The 21,765-nt window shown below is 48.4% G+C and overlaps 1 protein-coding gene and 1 long non-coding RNA gene across 2 annotated transcripts in view; one reads left to right on the top strand and one right to left on the bottom strand.

The window, feature by feature from the left end:
- The first annotated feature begins 1,466 nt into the window (after positions 1–1,466).
- Positions 1,467–4,022, top strand: LOC118239072. The gene is made up of 2 exons (XR_004770528.1): positions 1,467–1,905; positions 3,204–4,022. It is a non-coding gene; the product is annotated as an uncharacterized LOC118239072 (long non-coding RNA).
- Positions 4,023–13,608: 9,586 nt separating this feature from the next.
- Positions 13,609–21,765, bottom strand: part of Plpp7 (phospholipid phosphatase 7 (inactive)) — a 12,081-nt gene continuing 3,924 nt past the window's right edge. Inside the window, exon 2 of the mRNA XM_027423857.2 lies at positions 13,609–14,835. Coding sequence (XP_027279658.1) covers positions 14,471–14,835 — 365 coding nt within the window. The 3' untranslated portion in view covers positions 13,609–14,470. The remainder of the gene's footprint in view (positions 14,836–21,765) is intronic.

The following is a 21,765-nucleotide window of genomic DNA, read 5'->3' as shown; positions in this document are numbered from 1 at the left end:
GTTGAGGTAAAAGGATTAAGGATCTGAGGTTAGCCTAAAACTACATAGCAAGACACTCAAGCCGATATTACAAGTGCCTATGACCATGATGGCCTTTTCATATGAGTTCTGAGAATCAAACTTGGGTCCTGAGCTTTGCTCAGCAAGCACTTTACCAACTGAGCTATCCACCCAGCCCCAGACATGTTTGAAGCTCCAATACAAATTGAAGTTCTGGAAGTAAAATACCAATTTAAAATAAAACATACAGGACCATTCAGATGGCTAGGTGGGAAAGGCACTTGGTGCCAAGGTTCATGACCCGAGTTCCATCCCTGGGAGCCACGTGGTGGAAGGAGAGAACTGACTCCTGCAAATTGTCCTCTGACCTCCACAAGTGTGCATTGTGACATGCCTGCACTGCTTCTAACAGAAAGAAATATACAAATTAAAAGGCAAAAGCAGCCAGGCAGTGGTGGTGCATGCCTTTAATCCCAGCACTTGGGAAGCATACTTCAGTCAGGAGCGTGACCCCAGTAGGGCTGAGGAGGGCTGAGGACCTGAGAGGAAAGGGCAAATCAAAGATGATGCCAATTTTAAACACACACTGCATGGAAGAGCAGTTTGGGATTTAACAAGCATACTAGTTGATGGGCAGTTCCTATGAATCACATGTGGAAAGCATGAAGCTAAAAATGTTGGGGAAAGAAATGAATGGTTGTAGTGTTTCAACCTTGTAAATTCACTAATTATTTTTCTTTTGAGATAGGTCTCAGATAGCCTGGGCTGGAGTCAAAGGATGACCTTGAAGTCCTGATAGTCCTGACAACCCCTGCTGAGTGTTGGGATTACAAGTGTGCACCACTGTGTCTGGTTTATGTGGTGCTGGAGAAGGGACCCAGGGCTGTGTGTGTGCTGGGCAAATGCTCTACCAACTGAGCTTCAGCCCACATCAATACTTCCACAATAACAATGAAGAGAAGTAGCTAATCCACATCAGTAGAGAGACGAAAAGAAAACAACTCAAACAGGGCCAAGAGAAGAGAAAAGACAGAACCAGTAGGAACAGAAAGAGCCCCAAGCAGCCTCAAGCCAGAGAAACCCTGTCTCTCTGGCTCTCCACATGTGAGACAGGGCCTTTCACTGAACCTGAAACTCAGAAATTGGTTAGACCAGCTTGCTAGTAAGATACAGAGATCATTGTGTCTCTGCCTTTCTTCCCAGCACTGGGGTTGCAAGCACCCTTTGCAGGCCTGGTTTCACAAAGGTACTGGGATCCAAACTCTGATCCTGTTGCTCAAGCAACAAGCACTTTATTCACTAAGCCATCTTCCCTGGCCATCACCTCAATTTAAATAAAACAAAACAAATAACAGAAACGACAAAACAAAACAAAACCCCTAAACCTGCAAGGGGCTGGAGAAACACCTCAGCAGTTAAGAGCACTAACTACCCTGGGGCCCAGGCTCAATCCCCAGCACCTGAATGGCAGCTCATAACCATCTACTCCATTCCAGCAGATCTGACACCTCTGGCCTCTTTGGGTACCAGGCATGCTCCTACCAGGAACCCTGTCCAAAGAAGACAGATGGGGGCTGGAGAGATGGCTCAGAGGTTAAGAGCACAGGCTGCTCTTCCAGAAGTCCTGAGTTCAATTCCCAGCAACCACATGGTGGCTCACAACCATCTGTAATGAGATCTGGTGTCCTCTCCTGGCGTGCAGACAGACATGGAGGCTGTATTCATAAAAAAAATAAACAAATCTTTTTAAAAAAGAAGACGACAGATGGGGCACAACCATTCCACCTGATTGTGGTAATGCTAACTACTGGGCGAAACTGCCCCATGCCTTGCCTGCTGCCAGGGCCCTGCACAAACTGTGGACACTGTTGGGTTGACTGCTCTAATCTGCCTTGCCAAAATAAGGTGAGTCCCTCAAGTTCCTCCTCCACAGAAAAATCTCTCAGACCTGGGTCTGGTAGCCTGAGGCCAAAGCTGTCCTGTGTGGTAGCTGAAGACCTACAATCGGGGCCCCCAGTGAAGCCATTGAGACCATGGGAGCCTAGGGCACCTGTCTAGGTAGTGGGTAAGTCTCTGTCACTTTAATTGACACATAGGCCACTTGGGTTATCCTTCCTGCTATAGTTATCTTTCTCAGATCTCTGATAATGTTGACGGCTAACTGTAGCTTCATCAATTTAACAGCAGCTGCCTGGTCAATGAATTTCACATATGAAAACTAGGCTTTACTGTTCTAGAATGATTATGTCACCTGACAAAAAAGGCAAACTCACACACAGGTTGCTTAGTAATAGGGTTCACATTAAATGATAAATAGTTTTCAGATATAACTTTACTATTTAAAGGAACTTGTTTTGCTCTTAGTAACCAACTATTTATGTATGTCTAATGGTAATTGGATACAAATGTTAAGGTTTATAAAAATTACAAAGGTTTAAAGATAATTTAAATTATGAACATCTAAGGATATAAAGTCTAAGTAAGTTATGACAAATTACAATGATAATGTAAGCTTTCAGGAATCGAGAAAGTCGGTAAGTCTTGAATCCACCTCTCACATGTCAAATGGACTCCAGGTAAGTACTCCTGTCAATCAGCCTGAGCTTCCCTGCTGTCACCTTTTCCTGAGGGGGAAATGCCAAATATAAAGTTTCCTTTAAGTTCTTTAACTTTTGTCCCTAGTCTGTCTGTTTTGGCAGAGTGCCACTCAGCTGGCAGACACTGTCCAGAAATCAGCTTTCAACTACAACTGGCTTCAAAAGTGATCTACACTGTCCCATCCCCAGGTAGTTCACAAAATTGGAAAGCCCTGGACTTGCTGAAAGCTGATGTAAACCAGACCAGTAGATGTGATTGCTCCCTGATTCTTTGGCTGGGCAGTGAACCGATGCTCCTGATGAATGTCCCATTGCTGTAATCCCCTCCTGGCTCTTGGCTAACATTCCAGCCTTCCTGAGCCCTGACAATGGTGTCTTAATTTCATCCAGAAGTAGTTTCAGAAGAAAAATACAGCACCCCTTGTACTGGAATATTAAGTCCAAGGATATTCCCTGGCAAAGGGACAAGATGGCTAACTATAGTACCTATTGACATACCAAGAGTATATGGTCTTAAAATATTTGTTCTATCTATGCTAACCAAACAGGAACAATTTATTAATGAACAGTGCATCTTTTGATGCAATGCAAATTTTGTTTTCCCAGATAAAGAATGCTAAGACCCTATCAAGGACTTGACAGGGACGCATAGGACAAGGGAGAGTGAAGAACCAGCCTGCCTCCATTTTAGGCTTACAATAAAGACAAATTAGGTTCCTTCCTATTTATAATCAAACCTCTGTTTCTCAAGGATTGGGCCATGCCCCACCTAAACCTTAACTACAAATGGTTCTGTACTGCCTGTCCCAGGAATGACAATCATGTCTTTATTTCAAAAAGTTGTTATAACTGTCTTGCAACTCTATCTTTGTTTCAAAAGGTTGTTATGACTACCTGTTGTTATAACCACCCTGTTGTGCCCACCTTGCAACTCTGTCTTTGTTTCTGAAAGGTTGTTATGACTGCCTGTTGTTATAACCACCCTGTTATGCCCACCTTGCAACTCTATCTTTGTTTCGAAAGGTTGTTATGACTACCTGTTGTTATAACCACCCTGTTGTGCCCACCTTGCAACTCTATCTTTGTTTCGAAAGGTTGTTATGACTACCTGTTGTTATAACCACCTTGTTATGCCCACCTTGCAACTCTATCTTTGTTTCGAAAGGTTGTTATGACTACCTGTTGTTATAACCACCCTGTTGTACCCACCTTGCAACTGTATCTTTGTTTCACGGGATCATTAGGACCAACTTGTTATGATGCTCTGCTCCTGTAACCCCACCGATTTTGCCACCAACCCCCACTTGAAACCCTCTGCCCGAATTGTAAAAGCCTTGTCTTCCTCACATCCAAGGCTGACCTCTAGAACCCTGCCTTAGGGGAAGGTAATCCATGGACACAAATAAAAAAGCTTGTTTTAATTGATTGCTTGCTTTAATTAATTTGGTCATGATTTGGGTTGGTGGTCTTTCTCCTCCTGGTTTTGGAACATGTAGATGCTGGGTGGTGATGGCGCACACCTTTAATCCCAGCACCTGGGAGGTAAAGGCAGGAGGATCTCTGTGAGTTTGAGGCCATCCTGGTCTACAGAGCAAGTTCGAGGACAGGCTCCAAAAGCTACAAAGAAACCCTTCCTCAAAAAACAAAAACAAAACAACAAAATGCCTAGACAAAACCTAGACAGAGCCACCACAAGTCAAAGCATAGGGTCTGGTTGTTGGTAAAGAAACAGTTCAAAATATTAGGAAGGAAAAGTCACAAAACTCTATATTTTTTGTTGCTCAAAAATTGCATACACTTTTCCAAATTCAGAGAAAAAAAATTGGAAAGGACTGACCAAAATATTTTTTCCTTTGGTGTTCCTGAGTAGATTCTATTTTTTAATAGTGAAAAGGAATTTATGCATAACCAAAACACATAATAATAATCAAATGAGGGCTGGAGAGATGGCTCAGTGGTTAAGAGCACTGGCTGCTCTTCCAGAAGACCTGGGTTCTATTCCCAGCACCTACATGGCAGCTCACACATGCCTGTAACTCCAGTACCAAGGGATCTTGTATCCTAACACCAATGCACATAAAATAAAGTTAAATAAAGTATTTTTTAAAAAAATAATCCAATGAAGCTGGGCGGTGGTGGCGCACACCTTTAATCCCAGCACTCGAGAGGCAGAGGCAGGTGGATCTCTGTGAACTTGAGGCTAGCCTGGTCTATAAGAGCTAGTTCCAGGACAGACTCTAAAGCCACAGAGAAACCCTGTCTCAAAAAACTAAAAAAATAAAAAAATAAAAAAAAATCCAGTGATAAAGTCATTTCCTCGAGAAATTCTTCCTGTTCCTGCTGAGGCTGAGGCTCTCAAGAGACTTATTGCACATTTGCATACCCAGGGCACAGAGCTAAAAGAATTCCTGTCTTCTAGGAGAGGGAGAGGAGATGACCCAGGTCATCCTGGAGGGGCAGGTTAGAGCCCTCCCCACCGGAACTCCTTGACTCGAACCTTAGTGTGTCCCAGGACCCTGCTCACAGCCATGCCTCTGCCACCCCTCCTGGATGGAAGGTCACTGCTGTGGGCAGAGATTCCATACACACTGTCCTGGAGTAAATAGCAGAAGCAATGTCTGAAGGAGCAGAGGCCGAGGCAGTTTGAAACTTTGGATGCTTCTCTCATGCACTCCCCTCTCCAGGCCTGGTCCCTGGGTAGGCCTTTGAGAGCAGGGCTGGGCCTCTGCCAGACTGCACAGCTGGGCTGTTGGTGGGAGGGGCATTCTCTGGGCCCAACAGTTCTACATGCTTCTCCCAGAAGACCATTTCTTTCCCGCTAGCAAGCCTCATTCTGGGGCCAGGTTATTTTCTTCTCTCTCTCTCTCTCTCTCTGAAGAGAGGCTATGTTTTTATTGCTAAATCTGGATGGACCTAAGGATGCATGTAAACCTATGCCTGCAAGAACATGTGCAAGTGTGAATGTATAAACATGTGTGGCTTTAAAGAGAGAGAGACTGTGTCTCCCATATAGCTCTGGCTGGACTGGTACTCACAATGCATGTAGACCAGACTAGTTTGATGTATGTATGTAGACCAGACTAGTTTGATGTATGTATGTAGACCAGGCTAGTTTGATGTATGTAGTCCAGGCTAGTCTTGAACTCAGAGATTTTTCTGCTTCTGCTTCTCTAGTGCTGGCATTAAAAGCATGCACCACCATGCCCATCTTTCTTTCTTTCTGGTTAAAAATCAGAAAGATGTATTTATTTATTTACTTATCTATTTGTTTAGTTAGTGTGCATGTATTTTTTAACATACCATGGTACGCATATGGAGGTCAGAGGACAATTTTCAGGACTTGGTTCTGTTCTTCTACCATGCAAGGCCTGGGAATCAAACTCAGGTCATCCTGCTTGGTGGCAAGTGCTTTTACCCACTGAACATCTTGCCAGTTTTGGGGCCAGGTTATTAGAAGCCATAACTGGCCAGACAGTGGTAGTGCAGACCTTTAATCCCAGCATAACTGGCCAGACAGTGGTAGTGCACACCTTTAATCCCAGCACTTGGAAGGCAGAAGCAGGCAGATCTTTATGAGTTCAAGGTCAGCACTGGTCTACAGAGTGAGTTCCAGGACAGCCAGGGTTACATAGAGGCCTGTTTCCAAAAACAAAAAAAACAAAAGTACCATAACTGGGTGCCTGGAGTTTTTTGGGCCAGGGGAGCAGTTGTGAGCCAATGACCAGAATTAGAAATTCTCCTGGCCAAACAACTAGGCCTGGTGACCCTGGTGGCTTTAGGACTTGTGATGTGAGTGTTATGAATATGTGAGATTTGTTAAGTACAGGGCACTTGAGTTCAGGACATAGCTCAATTGGTAGAGTGCTTGCCGGGCATGCACGAGGCCCTGGGTTCAATTCCTAGCACAGCATAAACCAGACATGGAGGCATGTGCCCATTCCCAGCACTCCAAACCTAGAGGTAGGAGAATCAGAAGTTCAAGGTCATCTTTGGCTACATAAGAAGCTGGAGGCTAACCTAAGCTACATGAGACCCTGTCTCAAATAAAAACAGTACACTGAGTTTAAATTGAACTTCAGATAAGCAAATCAATTTTTAATGTATGCTCCCCAATTTGCAGGCTGGTTTTTTTTTTTTTTTTTTTTTTTTTGATTTTCAAGACAGGCTTCTCTGTGGCTTTGGGAGCCTGTTCTGGAACTCACTTTGTAGACCAGGCTGGTCTTGAACTCACAGAGATTACCTGCCTCTGCCTCCCAAGTGCTGGGAGTAAAGGCATGCACCACCACTGCCCAGCCATGCAGGCTATGTTTTTATTGCTAAATCTGGATGGACCTAAGGATGCATGTAAACCTATGCCTGCAAGAACATGTGCAAGTGTGAATGTATAAACATGTGTGGCTTTAAAGACACATGTATACAGGGGTACATGTGCACAAGAAAAAGTCGTAAGAGTTTAATGAGAGAATTACCAATAAGGAGTCAGGTAAAGATATTGGGGTATTTATTAGGGAGATGCCTTACTTACAGAACAACTTAGCCAGCTGGCAGGGCAGGAGTAAGTACAGCAAGCCGATGATGAAAAGGAAGAAGGGGCTTCCACGTGCATGCCCCTCACTCTTAAACCTTCCCCACGTCACCCCGACCACGCCCTCAAAGGCGTGGTCAGGCACACCTGTATCCAGCCCTGAGCAGGTGTGGTTATGGTGTTCCCTACAAGAGTTTTCCAGTATGTGTTTGTGTGACGCACATGTAATTATGTATATCTCTTTAAGTGTGAGCATATATGCTCACATTCATATCTACATGCATGTGTGCTCAAACACATGAAGAACTGGACATAGGAGAATGATCGCTCTGCAGAATATGCAGACAGTGACCCCTTCATGTGAGTTTACATAAGAGAAACAGAAGGGCCTCAGCCAGCCGTGCTGTGTGTGCTTGGGTGTATGCTGGGGTGGGACAGACACAAGAATGGCAGGGCTCTCTGAGCTCTCACCTCTGCTGCTTACTGTAGCGTGGTGAGTGTGATTTCTTTTTCCCAAGCACAGAAGAGTCAGATGGAGGAGAACCCGTGATGGCTGGCTGAGGCCAGTGAGGGCCAAGTGCTCACACATGTTACATAAATGCCTTGGTCCAAACAGCGGCCAGGTGTTTGTTCAGTCCCTGCTGAGCCTGATGACATTGGATCGTGGGTTTTTCTGGTTCCTGTTGCTCCCCTCCCTTGCCCCTTCTGAATCCTCCACTCCTACCTTCTACTTCTTCCCACAGCATTTGTGTTGGTCTTGTTTCCTCCTGAGGCTTCATTCAGTCTTTGGCTTGCAAGAAGGCCACCTTCTCCCTTTGTGGCTCTCTTCATGTATCTCTGTCTTTATTTTATTTTATTTGCTTTTAGTATGTATGTGTGTGTGAGAGGGATCCGAGTATATGCATATGCACGCTTGCACATGTGTGTATGTGTGGCCAGTATGTGTTCACGTGTGTGTGCATGTGTGTGCCTGTGCATGTGTGTGCATGTGTGTAGAGGCCAGAGGTAAACCTTGAGTGTCATTCCTCAGGGCTGTTCACTTTTTTTTTTTTTTTTTTTGGTTTTTGAGACAGGGTTTCTCTGTGTAGCTTTGGAGCCTATCCTGGCACTCGCTCTGGAGACCAGGCTGGCCTCGAACTAACAGAGATCCTCCTGCCTCTGCCTCCCGAGTGCTGGGATTAAAGGCATGCGCCACCAACGCCAGGCTGTTTACTTTTTTTTTAAGTCTTTCACTGGTACCTGGGGCTTCCCAATTAGACTCGACAAGGGATGTGGTTGCTCATGTCTGCTTCCTCAGCACTCCAGAATGTATAAGCACCTGACACACCTGGATATAATTTTTATGAGTTCTGGGACTAGAACACAGGACTTCAGGCTTGCATGGCAAACTTCTTATTTCCTGAGCTATCTCCCCAGTTCTGCATTTTTGTTTTGTTTTGAGACAGTTCCTTTGTGTAGCCCTGAATGTCCTAGAACTCACTCTGTAGACCAGGCCAGCTTTGAACTCATAGAGATCCACCTGCCTGTGCCTCCTGAGTGCTCGGATTCAAGGCGTGCGCCACTGCCACCCAGCTGAGTTTTTGGTTTTTTGAGACAAGGTCTTGCTGTATGGCCCAGGCTAGCTTGGAACTCCATGATCCTCCTGAGGGTTGAGGTGACAGATGTTCACTGCCCTACTTGGAGTGTGCAGATGTCTGTTTTAGGCTCCTCTTTTCTAAGGACACTGTCAGTTTGGATGCAGACCACTTGGTCATCTCTCTTGAAACATCTCTCATTCTGAAGTCCTCAGGTCAGGACTCGAGCAGGCGAGTCAACCCGGTAGACCTCTGACTCCTTACTCTTGAGGGGTTTTCTCCCAGCCCCACCACTGTCACCGTGTTAGCTATGTGTGCACAGGGCTTTCAGCACCATGCTCTTCACACTGACAAATTCCAACTTTACTGAAGATCAGATGGTATCTCGGAGCCAAGAGTTCAGGGGTGACATCTTTAGCCTTGGCCTCCAGTATAGAAGCATGGGGTCAGGTCACATCTCTGGACCTAAACCCTTTTGTTATCTCATGGGCCAGAGCCATGGAGCCAGGAGGGCGGCAGGGAGGGACAGGTTATGGTAGCTTGAGGTAACCTCAACAGCTCAGGACCTCATTTTCCCTATCTGTGAAATGGGGTCTTGGATTGCATGGTTCTAGAGATTTCATGGTTTACTACTGGTTGTTGGTTATTTTTGGAAAATGACATCGAAGCTGGGGGCCTCTTCAGTACTGGGGAGGGAGGAGCCCGAGGTGTCCCCTATCTGCTTTCTGTGGCTACATACAGATTGCCACAAGCGTCGTGGCTTAAAGCCACTCACATCCGCACTGCCATTCTGTGGGACGAAAGTCCACTAGTGCTCCTGGGCTAGACGGAGGTTCTGTCAGCCATGCTCATTCCCAGCTTTGAGAGAAACTCACAGTCTGTGACTTGTGATCCCTCCTGTACCCCAGAGTCATCCACTCAGCCACGTTTCTCACATCTGGGCACCCCAACCTCTTCTGTGTGCACTCTTCCACTTTAAGAGTCCTTGTGATCTGTGGGCTTCCAGAGATGTCTCCACCGTCAGTCGGCTGCTCGGCAGCCCTGTTCCATCTGCTGCTCAGATCCACTTTGCCTTACTGCAGCAGAACACCCCAGGCGGAGGAGCTTATACAGCAGAAATGCCCTGCTCACATTTGGAATTCGAGTTCAGCCTCCAGATGCTGGTGAGGGAGGATCCTGGGCTGGGTTGCAGATGTCCACCTACCTGCTTCTTCCTAGCTCCTGGTGACAAGGGGTGTGTCTCGCTGGGGTCTGTTTTTATGAGTTCTGCCCTCATGACATCATGACTTTCCTGAGGTCATCTCCTAATGTTGCCCCAATGGGGTTGGAATTCTAACACGTGAAATTGTGGGGAACACACATTCTCCCTCTATAGTTCCATACATGTTCTGGGGTTAAGATGTAGTGGGCATTCAGAGTCCTTATTTTGAGTGGACAGCACCATGTCCTGGAACTCTAACACAAAGGCCTGGCATCTGTCTGGAGCCTGGGCACATATCCAGGGCCACGTTTCCCCATCATGGGATTGCTGCTACTCTGTCTATGTCTTTATGGTGACCTGGTGAGGACCAGAGGGATCAATGTCCTTAGGGTGTGTCAGAGCCTGAGTGTCCCAGGATGCCCTTGAGCTTGTGACTTTCCTGCTTCCATCTCCCCAGTGCTGGGACTGTAGCCACCATGTTCAGTCTCTGCAGTGCTGGGGATCGAACCCAGGCTTTGTGTGTGCTAGGCAAACCCTCTACTCACGGAGCCACAGCCTAGTCCTATTTCCTGTTTGTCATCCGGGTTCATCAGGCCTTCACAGATTCTGCTTGGGAGCTGAATGACATCTTAAAGTCACATTCTTGCCTCAGACTTCGTGTTGGTGGTGTTTATGTTCTGTGATGTAGTCATTGCAGCCTGGCAACGGGTGTATCAGACAGGTGATGCTGGGTGGGATGGGAGAGAAGATGGCGGGAGGGCATAGCAAACTCAGGACCAACCCCAGGTGCTGGTAGAACAGCCTGTGGGTAGACACTTCTGGGTCTACGGGACCATGGGTGGGAATGATGAAGGTAGAAGAGGTGTCATGTTCATGGAGCCTTCTGGGAGCTAAGGAGAGACTGTCCAACCTTACTACCAGCACACCCAGAGTCCAGTCAGGATGGAACTCAGGAGGTCAGGTCAAGGATGGTCTCAGAGGACACTGTGATGCAATGGGATTTCTACTTCTAAAGTCAGATATAGTGACACATGCCAGCCATTCTAGCACTTGGGAGATTGAGGCAGGAGGATTGCAAGGACAAGGCCAACCCGGGTTACAGGAAGATTTCCAGGCCACCCTGGGCAACTCTGCAAGACCTTGTCTTAAAATAAATAAAATGGATGTGACACAGTGGTAGAGAACTTGTCTAGCTTGTGGGAAGTCTTAGGCGAAGTACCTACCTCCACAAAATCAGAAGGCAGGAGACTCCTCCTCCTCCTTGGGTGTAGTCACCATTCCGAGTGCACATACTTTCTGTCTCTGTCCCTGACTGGGGGGTCACAGCTATCATCAACCACCTGTCACTTGCCTACCTACCAAGGCTCTCTCCAGGAGCACAGCAGATTCGAGGTTCCAGAAGGCATAGCAACCTCTTCTCCGTACCCCTCCTCAGTCTCCCTTGAGAATCTGTCCTGTGTGCCAGGGTATCATCTCCTTCACATCCCTGGGCCTCCATGGTCAGGAGCCACTGGGCCAGCCACTTCCAAAGACACTAGAGTGTAAGAGGGACTAAGTCCAGAATCTGCCAGGTTTGCCTCTGTGATGGACATTGAACCCAGATTTGCCAAGCTCCCATGTGGAGGGCACTCCTGAGCTACGCAGCAGCCCAAAGGGACAAACGCTGTCACTCTCCAACAGATGAGGATACCAAGGCTCAGGTGAGGATGCCAGCACCAGCTGCTGCTGCTTGCTACCTCACAGGATGTTACTCCAGGCAGTGGCTGGCGACATTCCCAGGTGCCTCTGCAGACTTTTTCATTCTCATCAGGCACCTTGGTACCCATCCACCCTCCTGAAGTCTTTTCTCTCTTTTTAAAGACTCTGACATACCTCCACGGCCCTTCAGAGGTGCCATCCTAGAGCCATGTCCTTCCAGGAGATGTGGTCCCTGTGGGTAGGCAGAAACCCATCCCCCACCCATTCCTGGATTGAGCTTTTTTTATGGATGGTGATCCCAAAGGGTGGGGGCGGAGAGAGAGGAAGACGCCCTCACCCCTTCTGCTTAGCACCCTGCCAGGCACTTCCAGCATTCGTGGGAATGTGCAGAAGGTATTTTAAAGATGCTGAAACCAGCTGGGATTCAAGGTTAAATGGGTGTTTTCCACCATGATGGTACTGCTGGTACCTGCCTCCTCTGAGTATCTTCATGACGAGTAGGTCAAAGACCTTCTGCAGTTGGAGAACCCCAGTACAGTTGGAGACATGGAGGCCTTCAAGGAAAAGGGACCCATAAATGGGCAGGTGGGACCTTAAGCCATAGGCATACTGCCACCACATGGAAGGTGGTATCCTAGCTGGAAGGCAAGCTGGCAGACACTGTGCCCACTTCCAGTCCCTCTGCTCTAGCAGTTTCCTAGATGGCAGTGGACTGTATCCTCACAGAGGAAGTTTCTTCCCTCTCTTGAAGGATCCTGGGAACAACAGGCTTAATACCCCTCCTCCAATAATGCCTTAAAGTCCCGACTCATTTTTGTTGTTGTTGTTTGTTTGGTTGGTTCCATCCCTAGCACTGAATAAATTGGGTGTGTTGGCTCATGCCCTTAACCCCAGAACTTGGCAGATGGAGGAGGACTATCAGAAGTTCAAGGTCACTGTCTGCTACATGATGACCTCACTCAGCCTGGGCTACTTGGTCTCAAAAGAAAAAAAGAAAAGAAAAACTATTTAGAGCTGGTGGTGGCACACACCTTTGAACCCAGCACATGGGAGGCAGAGGCATGCAGATCTCTGTGAGTTCAAGGCCTTTCTGGTCTACATATTGAGTTCCAGAACAGCCAGTGTTGTATAGTGAGACCCTGCCTCAAAAAAACAAATTTTTAGGTGAGGTCACCTAGAGGAGGGGCTGAGATATGACTTGTTCTAAGGTGAGAGAATTGGGGTGACAAAAACATTCATAGGCCCGAGGAGGGGGTCATGGGAGATGATGGAGGCATAGAGATGTGTGGCTGGTGCCAATGGGCACCAAGGATAGGCAGCCACCTCCACATGCTAAGAGGCTGCTGGCTCCCACCTGTGAACCTCGCTAGACATCTTGGGCATCTCATCTGCTAAGTGAGTGTTACTCCCCGGCATCACTTTAAGGGTATGTAAGCTGCACTGAGCGCTGGCTCCAGGAATATGAAGCCTCCAGCTCACCCCAGCACCTGAGCTGGCCTGTGCAAGGCCAGGCTTGTCTCTGTCCTGTGTTCCTTGCCTCACATTCTTCCCCTCCATCCTGGCTCACTTCCTCATCTCCATCTGTGTGCAGATTTCTATTTCTGGGATCCTCACTTTGGTGCCCCTGCTCAGACTGACACTCCACCCTCCCTCATAGGAGCTGGTTGGTCACCAGTCCATTTCCAGAGGACAGGAATCTAGTCTTTGGAACTGAGGGAGGAGCCCTGGGAGGACTTGAGGCTGCAGGGAGGAGGCCTCAGACTTCTGTACCACTAAAAGAGTTCTTCAAGCCTGCCTCAGGCAAAAGGGCGTGCCTGGTGGACCAAGGCCCAGAGGTGGCCTGCAGGAGACACTATGCAGCTATAAGAGTGCAGGAGCAGGTCAGGCTTCCCTCTGTGGGACCTTTGTCCTCTTTGTCCCCTGAGCAGTGGCACCAGGCTCTGTCTGGGATGAGAAAACCTGCACGAGGGAATGCCACCATGCCCCACCTATTAAAAACCACACAGGACAATGTCCCTTTGCATATTACTGTATTGTCACATGAAATGCGCATCCGTAAGTGGCTGACTTGGAAACGACCTATTAGGTCTCACAGAGTCCGGCCCCTGGGGGCCAAAGCTGCACCAGTGCCCAGAGACCATGACAGGGGCTTTCTGTAGGTCTCAACATGGGCACCTGCTCTCCCCAGGCTTCAAGGCTGGGTGTTGTGGGAGAGGCCAGCTCATGCCCCAGGCCTTTTGGCTCTTGGGCAGCAGCTCCCCAAATTCACTAGGTCCTTGGTGGGTCAATGGCTATTCCTGGAGAAAGGCTCCTATGACCAAATAAATTTATGAACATTTGAGTTAAACACGACTTGAACAGTTGATTTTTCATTAGGACACATCAGTGCCTTTACAAATATCTATGCCCTTGTGAACATCTACTATGGGAGCAGCATGTAGTACTTCCCAAAATGCACTGGACCACAAGAGCCTTTCCCCCAGAAATATCTTGCAGGCTGGGGCCCCCAGGCACCCAATACTGTCGGTGACCACTGATATGCTAACACCTGTTAGGTAAGCTTTGTGCTGTGGAGTGGGAGTACAGTAAGACTGCTGTTTCAGTGATGAGGGGACCAGACTCTGCCCCTCCTATGGCCATCTTGTTCTTGTCTGTTGTCTTCAGACAAAGAATGGAGGCTAAGCATGACAGCCCATGTGAGTCGTCCTGGCTGCCTCAGAGTCCAAGGGAAAAAGACAGGAAGTCCCACAGTACTGACAAGCCAGCCTCCAACCAGGAAGGGGAAGTTGAGTCAGTCCATCCCCACTGACCCGCTTCTAGCCACCTCTCTGAGACCAAGCTCTGCCCAGAGCCTGGGTGGGTGGTGGGTGCTGGCTCACCAGGCAGATATGAGCATCTGGCAGGTGTTAGAGGACATCCACACAAGCTCCACCAGGCGGAACTGGAAGTAGCCAATAATGAAGCCTGAAATCACATCTGTGATGTGATGGCGTCCGATCATCACCCGTGACAGGCCCACGCAGAAGGCCCAGAGCACCAGCAGCACACGCAGGGGCACCGCCAGCACCAGGTGACTCAGGAAGAACTTGGACACCATGGCAGCACGGCTGGCATGGCCGGCAGGGAAGGCGTAGATGTCCATTGTGAGGTAGTCTAGGAGTCCAGGGCTCGTCTCATAGGGGCCACGGCGCTTGATAAGCTTCTGGACTCCAGCCACTGTCATGATGTCCAAGAGCAGCGCTGTGGACAGGACACAAAGGCCTGGGTGTCAGTGCCGCTGGCTGCCATCCTCCCCCTCCATTCATTTCTCTTGGCCTCAGTGACCTCAGGGCACACACATTCTCACCCCAGGGCCATTCCTATTACCTGGACTTCCTTCAGCAGAGATGCCACCCCTGGTACCTTGTTTGTAGAAGCTCCAACCACAGTTCCCTCATTTTCCTTCCTTTTTCTCACTACTTGGCTACTTGACATTTTTTTCTTCCTTCCTCCCTAGTGTGTGTGTGTGTGTGTGTGTGTGTGTGTGTGTGTGTGTGTGTGTGTATGTGTGCACGTATGTGTGTGTATGCAGGCAGGCCCAGATTTTTATGTGGGTGATGGGGATTTGAACTTAGGTCCTCATGCTTGTGCAACAAGTATTCTTACCCACTGAGGCATCTCTGCAGTCCCTCCTTGCCCTCTGACATGTTCTTATTTCACTCTTATCTGTTCTCCACCCTCACCACTAGTGATGGGTGTCATGAGCAGCTGCAGGCACCTGCAGGGTTCCAGGGCTGAGATGAGGGGCCTGGGCTACAGAATTCCTCTCAAAGTATGTTAGTGAAGCTCTCCCGGTTCCCAGAGCACAGCAGTTTTCATAAAGCTGTGAGATGTGACTCATATAACACATATTCAGCATTGTCAGGACAGAGTCAGTGGTGTTTGTGCAGTCACAGTACTGTGCAACCAGTAGACAAGGCTAGTCCTGAGCTTGCAGAGCTCTTGCCTCTGCCTGCCAAGTGCTGGGGTTACAGGCATGTGCCACACATCTGGCTCCTCTGTGCAGTATTATGAGGCATCCCTAAGCTGCCCTCCACAGAGGCCAGGCTACACATATCACCTCACAGAAGACAACAAAGCCTTGGGGCATGGAATAGTCTCATTTGTTTCTTTCTTTCTGGAATGTTCTGCTCTTTCCTACCCACTGACTTTGTCTCCATTGTCCCCTTTAGGGCTCTGGGCTCATCCTGGTCTCACAGACAGGGTAGACCTGGACTATGTGTTCTCTTTCACGTTTTATGTAGTGGCCACTTTGGAACTTTGCATCATGAAGGTGAGGCTGAGCCTGTCTTGCCCAGGTTTGTCGCTTGGCCCCACACATAGCAGCAGTCAGTGAATCACTGACTGGAAACTTGGGTTGTTGGTTGGGCTTTTTCCCATTTTAGAAGTTTAGGGGAAGCTTTTGCCTCCGTCCTATGTTGGCCACCACCCTAGTAGGTGACTTTGCTGGGTTGCTCTACCTCTTTGGGCCATTGGATGATGGCATATGCCAGGGCCCAGGTACACCGGCTAGTCACAGTGGCTCCAAGGCTGCCAGTGTGGGGCAAAGACAAACCCTTCCTGGCCAAAATGAAGGCCTGGAGCTCAGAACTTCCTGCTCTGGAGCCAGGGCTGGTATCAGAAGGCCCAGCCACACGGCCAGGTCAGGAGGAAAGTCTCAGATAGTCTTCTCCTCCACTCCTCATGGGATACCAGTGAGGTCCCCAGCACTGAGAAGTCCCTCTTTAGTGACAGCTGCAGACAGACAGCAGTGTGGTATAGCCACTGTGACTGCATGACTCAGGTGTCACCTAGCTATTCCCACCTGTGAGGTGCAGATCATAGATACTATTTCTCTGAGGGGGGACAGTATGTCCCTGCAAGGATGACTGGTGGTCCCAAGCAAGGGGTTTAGGAAGTCCCAGGACATACAGCACTCTGCACCTAAGTAGGGAAGTCCCAGTGTCTAGGTGGCATTTGGTCCTGCCTCAAAAGCCTGGCCCATCAGAGGGTTGGTGACCATTACTGGAGAATGCCTGGCCAGGACCTTGTCTCTAAACCCTCTCAGTGTATGTCAATGGCTGACTTAGCCAACATGTTCATGGCAATGGGGAAGGACAGAGCTGGGGTACAGTTTAGTGGTAGGGAATGGGTTTATCATCTGCAGGTGCCTGGCTTCCATCGAGAGAGAAGAGAGAGGAGAGAGAGAGAGAGAGAGAGAGAGAGAGAGAGAGAGAGAGCACTTTGATGGCAGGCCAAGCATAGTAATAATGCATGCTTGTTATCTCAGCACTTGGTAGGTTGGGACAGGAGGATAATGAAATTGAGGCTGACCTGGGGCTACATAATGAGACACAGGGCACAGCAAACAAATTGGAGCAGCTATTTGCTTCCACCCCCAAATTCTTGGGTATGGTTGGCTCTTAAGAGGAACAGGTGTGTGCCAGACCTGGGGCTAGTCAGACAGGCTGGCAGAGCTCCTAATGGCTAAGGGGGGGACAGACAGTCACCAAATGATTGCACCGAGCAGTGTTACTACAGAGGTGGGGTCTGGGGACAAGCGCTTTGGTAGGCTGCAGCTGTCTGGGTGTTGAGGGCTAAGAACAGAAGTGGCTGTGGGGCTACCCTCTAATGCACAGGATAGGGCAACTCTCCCTCCCTTCCTCCAGTGTGGCCAGCCCTGGGTGTGGTTGTGATTGTCGAATAATCTGGAGCCAGAAATAGAAATAAACATTACCATCCTTGTGTCTGAGAACTCTGCCTGTCTTGAGTTTGTTAACCTACACCTCACTCAGCTCTGGTTGGGAAAAGTGCCTCCCAGTTGTCAGGAAGCTCAGGATGAGTTGGAAGCTATAGTGAAAGCTGACCGACTGCCTTTGGTTTGCTGTGGGTTTGGGAAGGTCATGTTACTCCTTGGGCCTCCACTTCCTGAGGTCCAGCAGGGCAGTGCCTGGCACTTAGGATCCGGGACGAGAGACTAGATTCAAAGTTACCCCTTGTATACTATATAATTTTGCAAGCCAATCTCTACTAGCTCCCGTCCCTTGTTGATGCCATAGGGAGCAACATGGAGCCCTTTTTGAGGGCCCCCTCAGGCAGTGATAATGAATAGCACCTAGGACCCCAGCAGAGGACCAGAGAGAAGCTGCAGTGTGTCTCATCCTATGAACCAGCAGTGTTCACCTTTCCCACAGGGAAGCAGGAACTGGTGTCCTGAAGGCCTCCTTCCTGGCTTTAGGGTGATGAGGTCCTGCCTCATCCTTCCAGCTCAGCAGCCCTCTGGGCCTGTGGTGGCCAGGAAACTAGAGCGCTGGAAAACCCTAGATCAAGGCAAAGCCAGGTCTACCAGTGTATAGAGTAGAGAGGTAGCTGGGAGGACCTCACATGGCCCCCTTTAGGTTTGGGCAGTTATTCCCTTGAAGGCCACCTCAGCCAGCTCACCCCACTGCAGCACAGTGGTGACAGGAAGGTGCAGGCTGTTGGCCAGCAAGGAGCAGAGATATGTCCTAACATTACAGGTTTGTGGGTTAAAGTCCTTGGTGCTTCTAGCCTGGAGGTGGCCTCTGACTCTGACCTCCATTCTGACGCTGGGAAGCTGAAGCTAGCACTCCATAGCCCCTTGGAACTGAATGTCAATAGGTCTGTATTCTAAGGGTATCTGGCTTAGGACCGTCATACCCAGCTGGGTCCTAGGCTTCTGCTTTTTAGGGTTGCCTCCTGGAGAAGTGATCTGGGGTGTGCACCTGACTCCTAGTTAAGGTCACTTATGGCCAGTTATGGCCACTGCTGTGTAACTCAGAACCCTGAAAACTGTGCAGCGCCCCAGTGCCCTTCAAGGCCAGACAGATACAACACACCATGGATGAGTCTAGACAATGAGTGCCCAGCAGCCACTGCAGATGACAAGGGCCTCAGTATATTTATAGCCACCAAGGGGGAGCTATGGGGCGGGTATGCTAAGTGGAAAAGGCCAACTACAAGATAGGATTTACAACTATGCCATCAAGTGAAAGTTGCAAGCCTGTGTCTAGATGCAGAGGCCTGCGAGGTACTGGCCTGCCTGCAATCAGGGCTTCTCTCTGAGCAGGGGTGGTGTGGGGAGGTGGGATTTGCAGGGGATGGAGTTTTTGTTTTTTTTTAATTGTCTCTGCACTCATTTCTTTCCTATGAATGTGCATTTTGTATACATAGTCTTAAGGTTATTTTCAGATGGCAACGTAGTAGAATGCTTGCCCAGCACTCATGAAATCCTGGGTTCAATCCCCAGCATGTCTAAAACAGGTGTGATGGTGCACAGCAGTGATTTTAGCACACAGGAGATGAAGGCAGGAGGATCAGAAGTTCAAGGTCGTCCCTGGCTACATAGTGAATTAAAGGCCAGCCTGGGGCTACATGAGACCCTAAGATAGAACATACCATAGGATTCCTTACATGAGGGACCTGGAGCAATTGGGTTCATAGATGGAGAAGCAGAGTGGGGTGTGTGGGGTTGGGAGTGAGCGCAGTGGAGAGTTAGAATTTCATGGGGGAGGACTTCCAACTCTGTAAGAGGAGGAACTTCTGGGCATATATGGTGGTGACATCTGTTTCTGCACAGTAATGTTTAATGCCAATGAACTGTGTACTTAGAAATGTTCAAATGACATTTTTATGACATATATACGTATATATATATATATATATATATATATATATGTATATGTATGTAACCACATTTGCAAAAAGTTATTTTTAAAATATCAAAGCAACATTCTAAAAAGACATGGTCTCCCTGGGGAGCATTATGAAGAGGACAGGTTGGGAGAAAGGAGCACAGTGGGAGGCTGGGAGGGGTCTGGACTCGGGCAGAGATCCCTGCCTGTTGTCTTGAGGAGCTTATGCATGTGTGTTGCTGTGTACACATACACAGTTACTATCTCTCCTATCTCCTTTGAGTCCCTGCCACCCCCATGCCACACCAGTTTGCCATCAGGTGGGTCTTTGTCAGTCCCCTACTCCCCTGACCAAGTGGCTCTTCACAGTGGACCTGCTTTCTCAACTGAGGAACTCATACCCGAAGCCAGCTCCATGAAGACTGTCACCAGGGTACTGCCTCGGCTGAGTGGCTTGTGCTACTGGGAGTGGGTCCCAGAATGACCCCACTGGCTTGTGAATTGCCCTGTATGGTGAATTCCTTTCTATTGCCTGTTATGATCCTCAACAGGCAACCTTGGGGTTGCCAAAGACCCCCAGGAGGTCAGCTGTCACATAGCACCCCTAAAATACAAAGCAGTGTTCCACCCTTGGGGGCAAAAATATATATAATTAAAGATTTGAGATCAGTCTAAATGTCCTTCAGTCAGGGTTAAGGCACACAGTCTCATGAGAAGTTGTCACCTAAGTTGTCTCCAAGAGCAAGAGCTGGTGGGCAGAGAACAAGAGAGGTGACAGGCACATCTTCTTCAGAGTTGACTGAGGGCTGAGTGGGAGGCTCAAGGCTGAAGAGGCTTTGTCCTCTGTTCTTGGCAAAAAGTGACATGGGGGATGAGACAGGCTTACAAATATGGGCTATAAAGTAGAGCAGAGGCCATCCTAGTCAAACATGACAGGGATATATGTTGTATGTTGTATGTGCTGGGAGAGGGCCAGAGGCATGGTGCCCAAAACACAAACAGGTTACCGTTGGGAGGGACTGAGGGACAGGCCCACTTTCTTTGTGTCCCTATCTTCTGTGGGTCAGAAGCTGGCATCAATGCCACCACAGCCTTTGGCCCAAGCACTTCTCTGGGATATCTGCCCAGCAAGCACCTGCTCAACCTCAGACTAATGCTGCTATGGGTAGTAAGTGCTATAGCTTAATCCTATTGATTTTTGTCTTAAAATTTCCCTCTGGGGGCTTCTGTGGCTTCAGGGGCTTTGGGAATGGCTTAGTTGGGGGTGGCTCAGTACAGCCTCAGGATCTGAATTTAGCCCCAGCACCTCATAAGCCAGGTGTGGTAGTGTGCCTCTTTAACCTGGCAATCCTGGGAGCTCAATGGCCCTCATTCAAAACAATAAGATACCAGGCAGTTGAGGAAGATCCTAGAGAGACCTCTGACCTCTACACACAAGCACACACCAGTACATACACACCTACAAAACATGCATACACGGGCTGGAGAGATGGCTCATCGGTTAAGGGCACTGACTGCTCTTCCAGAGGACCCTGGTTCAATTCCCAGCACCCCATGACAGCTCACAGCTCTCTGTAACTAACTCCAGTTCCTGGGGACCCCAACACCCATGGCAAAAACAACAATGCACATAAAATAAAAAATTAATAAAAATAGAATTAAAAAAAGCATGCATACACACCCCTAGTTCTCTGAACTGAACTCATTCCTATAATCCTAACATTTGGGAGGGGAGGCAGGATGATTAGCTTGAGGCCAGCCAAGGCTATAGTGTGTGATCCTATCTCAAAAAAGCAAACAAGGGTCAGTCATGGAGGCACATAACTGTAATACTATAACTTGGGATCAAAGATTCAAGGGCTCAAGGCCAACCCCAGCTACTTAGGAAGTTTGAGGTCACTCTGGGCTACATAAGATCCTGTCTCAAAAGTTTCAAACAAATACAATGAGTAAAAACAACCCAACTAATAGCAACTAAGTGTAGGTCATGGTAAAACTCCTTTGTATGCCTAAAAAATAAAAATCAAAGTAAAATAATAAAAAAGTAAGTGTTGATGGGGGTGTGGAGAGACTGGAATGCTGTACACAGGCAGGAGAAGGTGACATGTACAATCACAGTGAAAAAATAGAAGTTCTTCCAAACCATTAAACCTTGTTTCTAGTGACCCAACAATCTACTTCTGAGCAGCCAAAGGAGTCAGGAGTGGGGACTTGAGGTGCATACCACCCCACCACACACACCCTGTCCCCATCACAGCAACAGTATTCATAAGCACCAAGAAGTGGAGACTCTTATCACTGGATAAAGGGTAAACACAATGGGGTCCATTTGCACCACGTAATATTATCCAGCCATGAAAAGGAAGAAAATCAGCCGGGTGGTGGTGGCGCATGCCTTTAATCCCAGCACATGGGAGGCAGAGGCAGGTGGATCTCTTTGAGTTCGAGTCTAGCCTGGTCTCCAGAGCGAGTTCCAGGATAGGCTCCAAAGCCACAGAGA

This window comes from Cricetulus griseus, chromosome 6 (assembly GCF_003668045.3).
Source record: "Cricetulus griseus strain 17A/GY chromosome 6, alternate assembly CriGri-PICRH-1.0, whole genome shotgun sequence".
Taxonomy (NCBI): Eukaryota; Metazoa; Chordata; class Mammalia; order Rodentia; family Cricetidae; genus Cricetulus; species Cricetulus griseus.
Note: the sequence above shows the minus strand (reverse complement) of the source record. Positions and strands in the feature narration are given on the sequence as shown.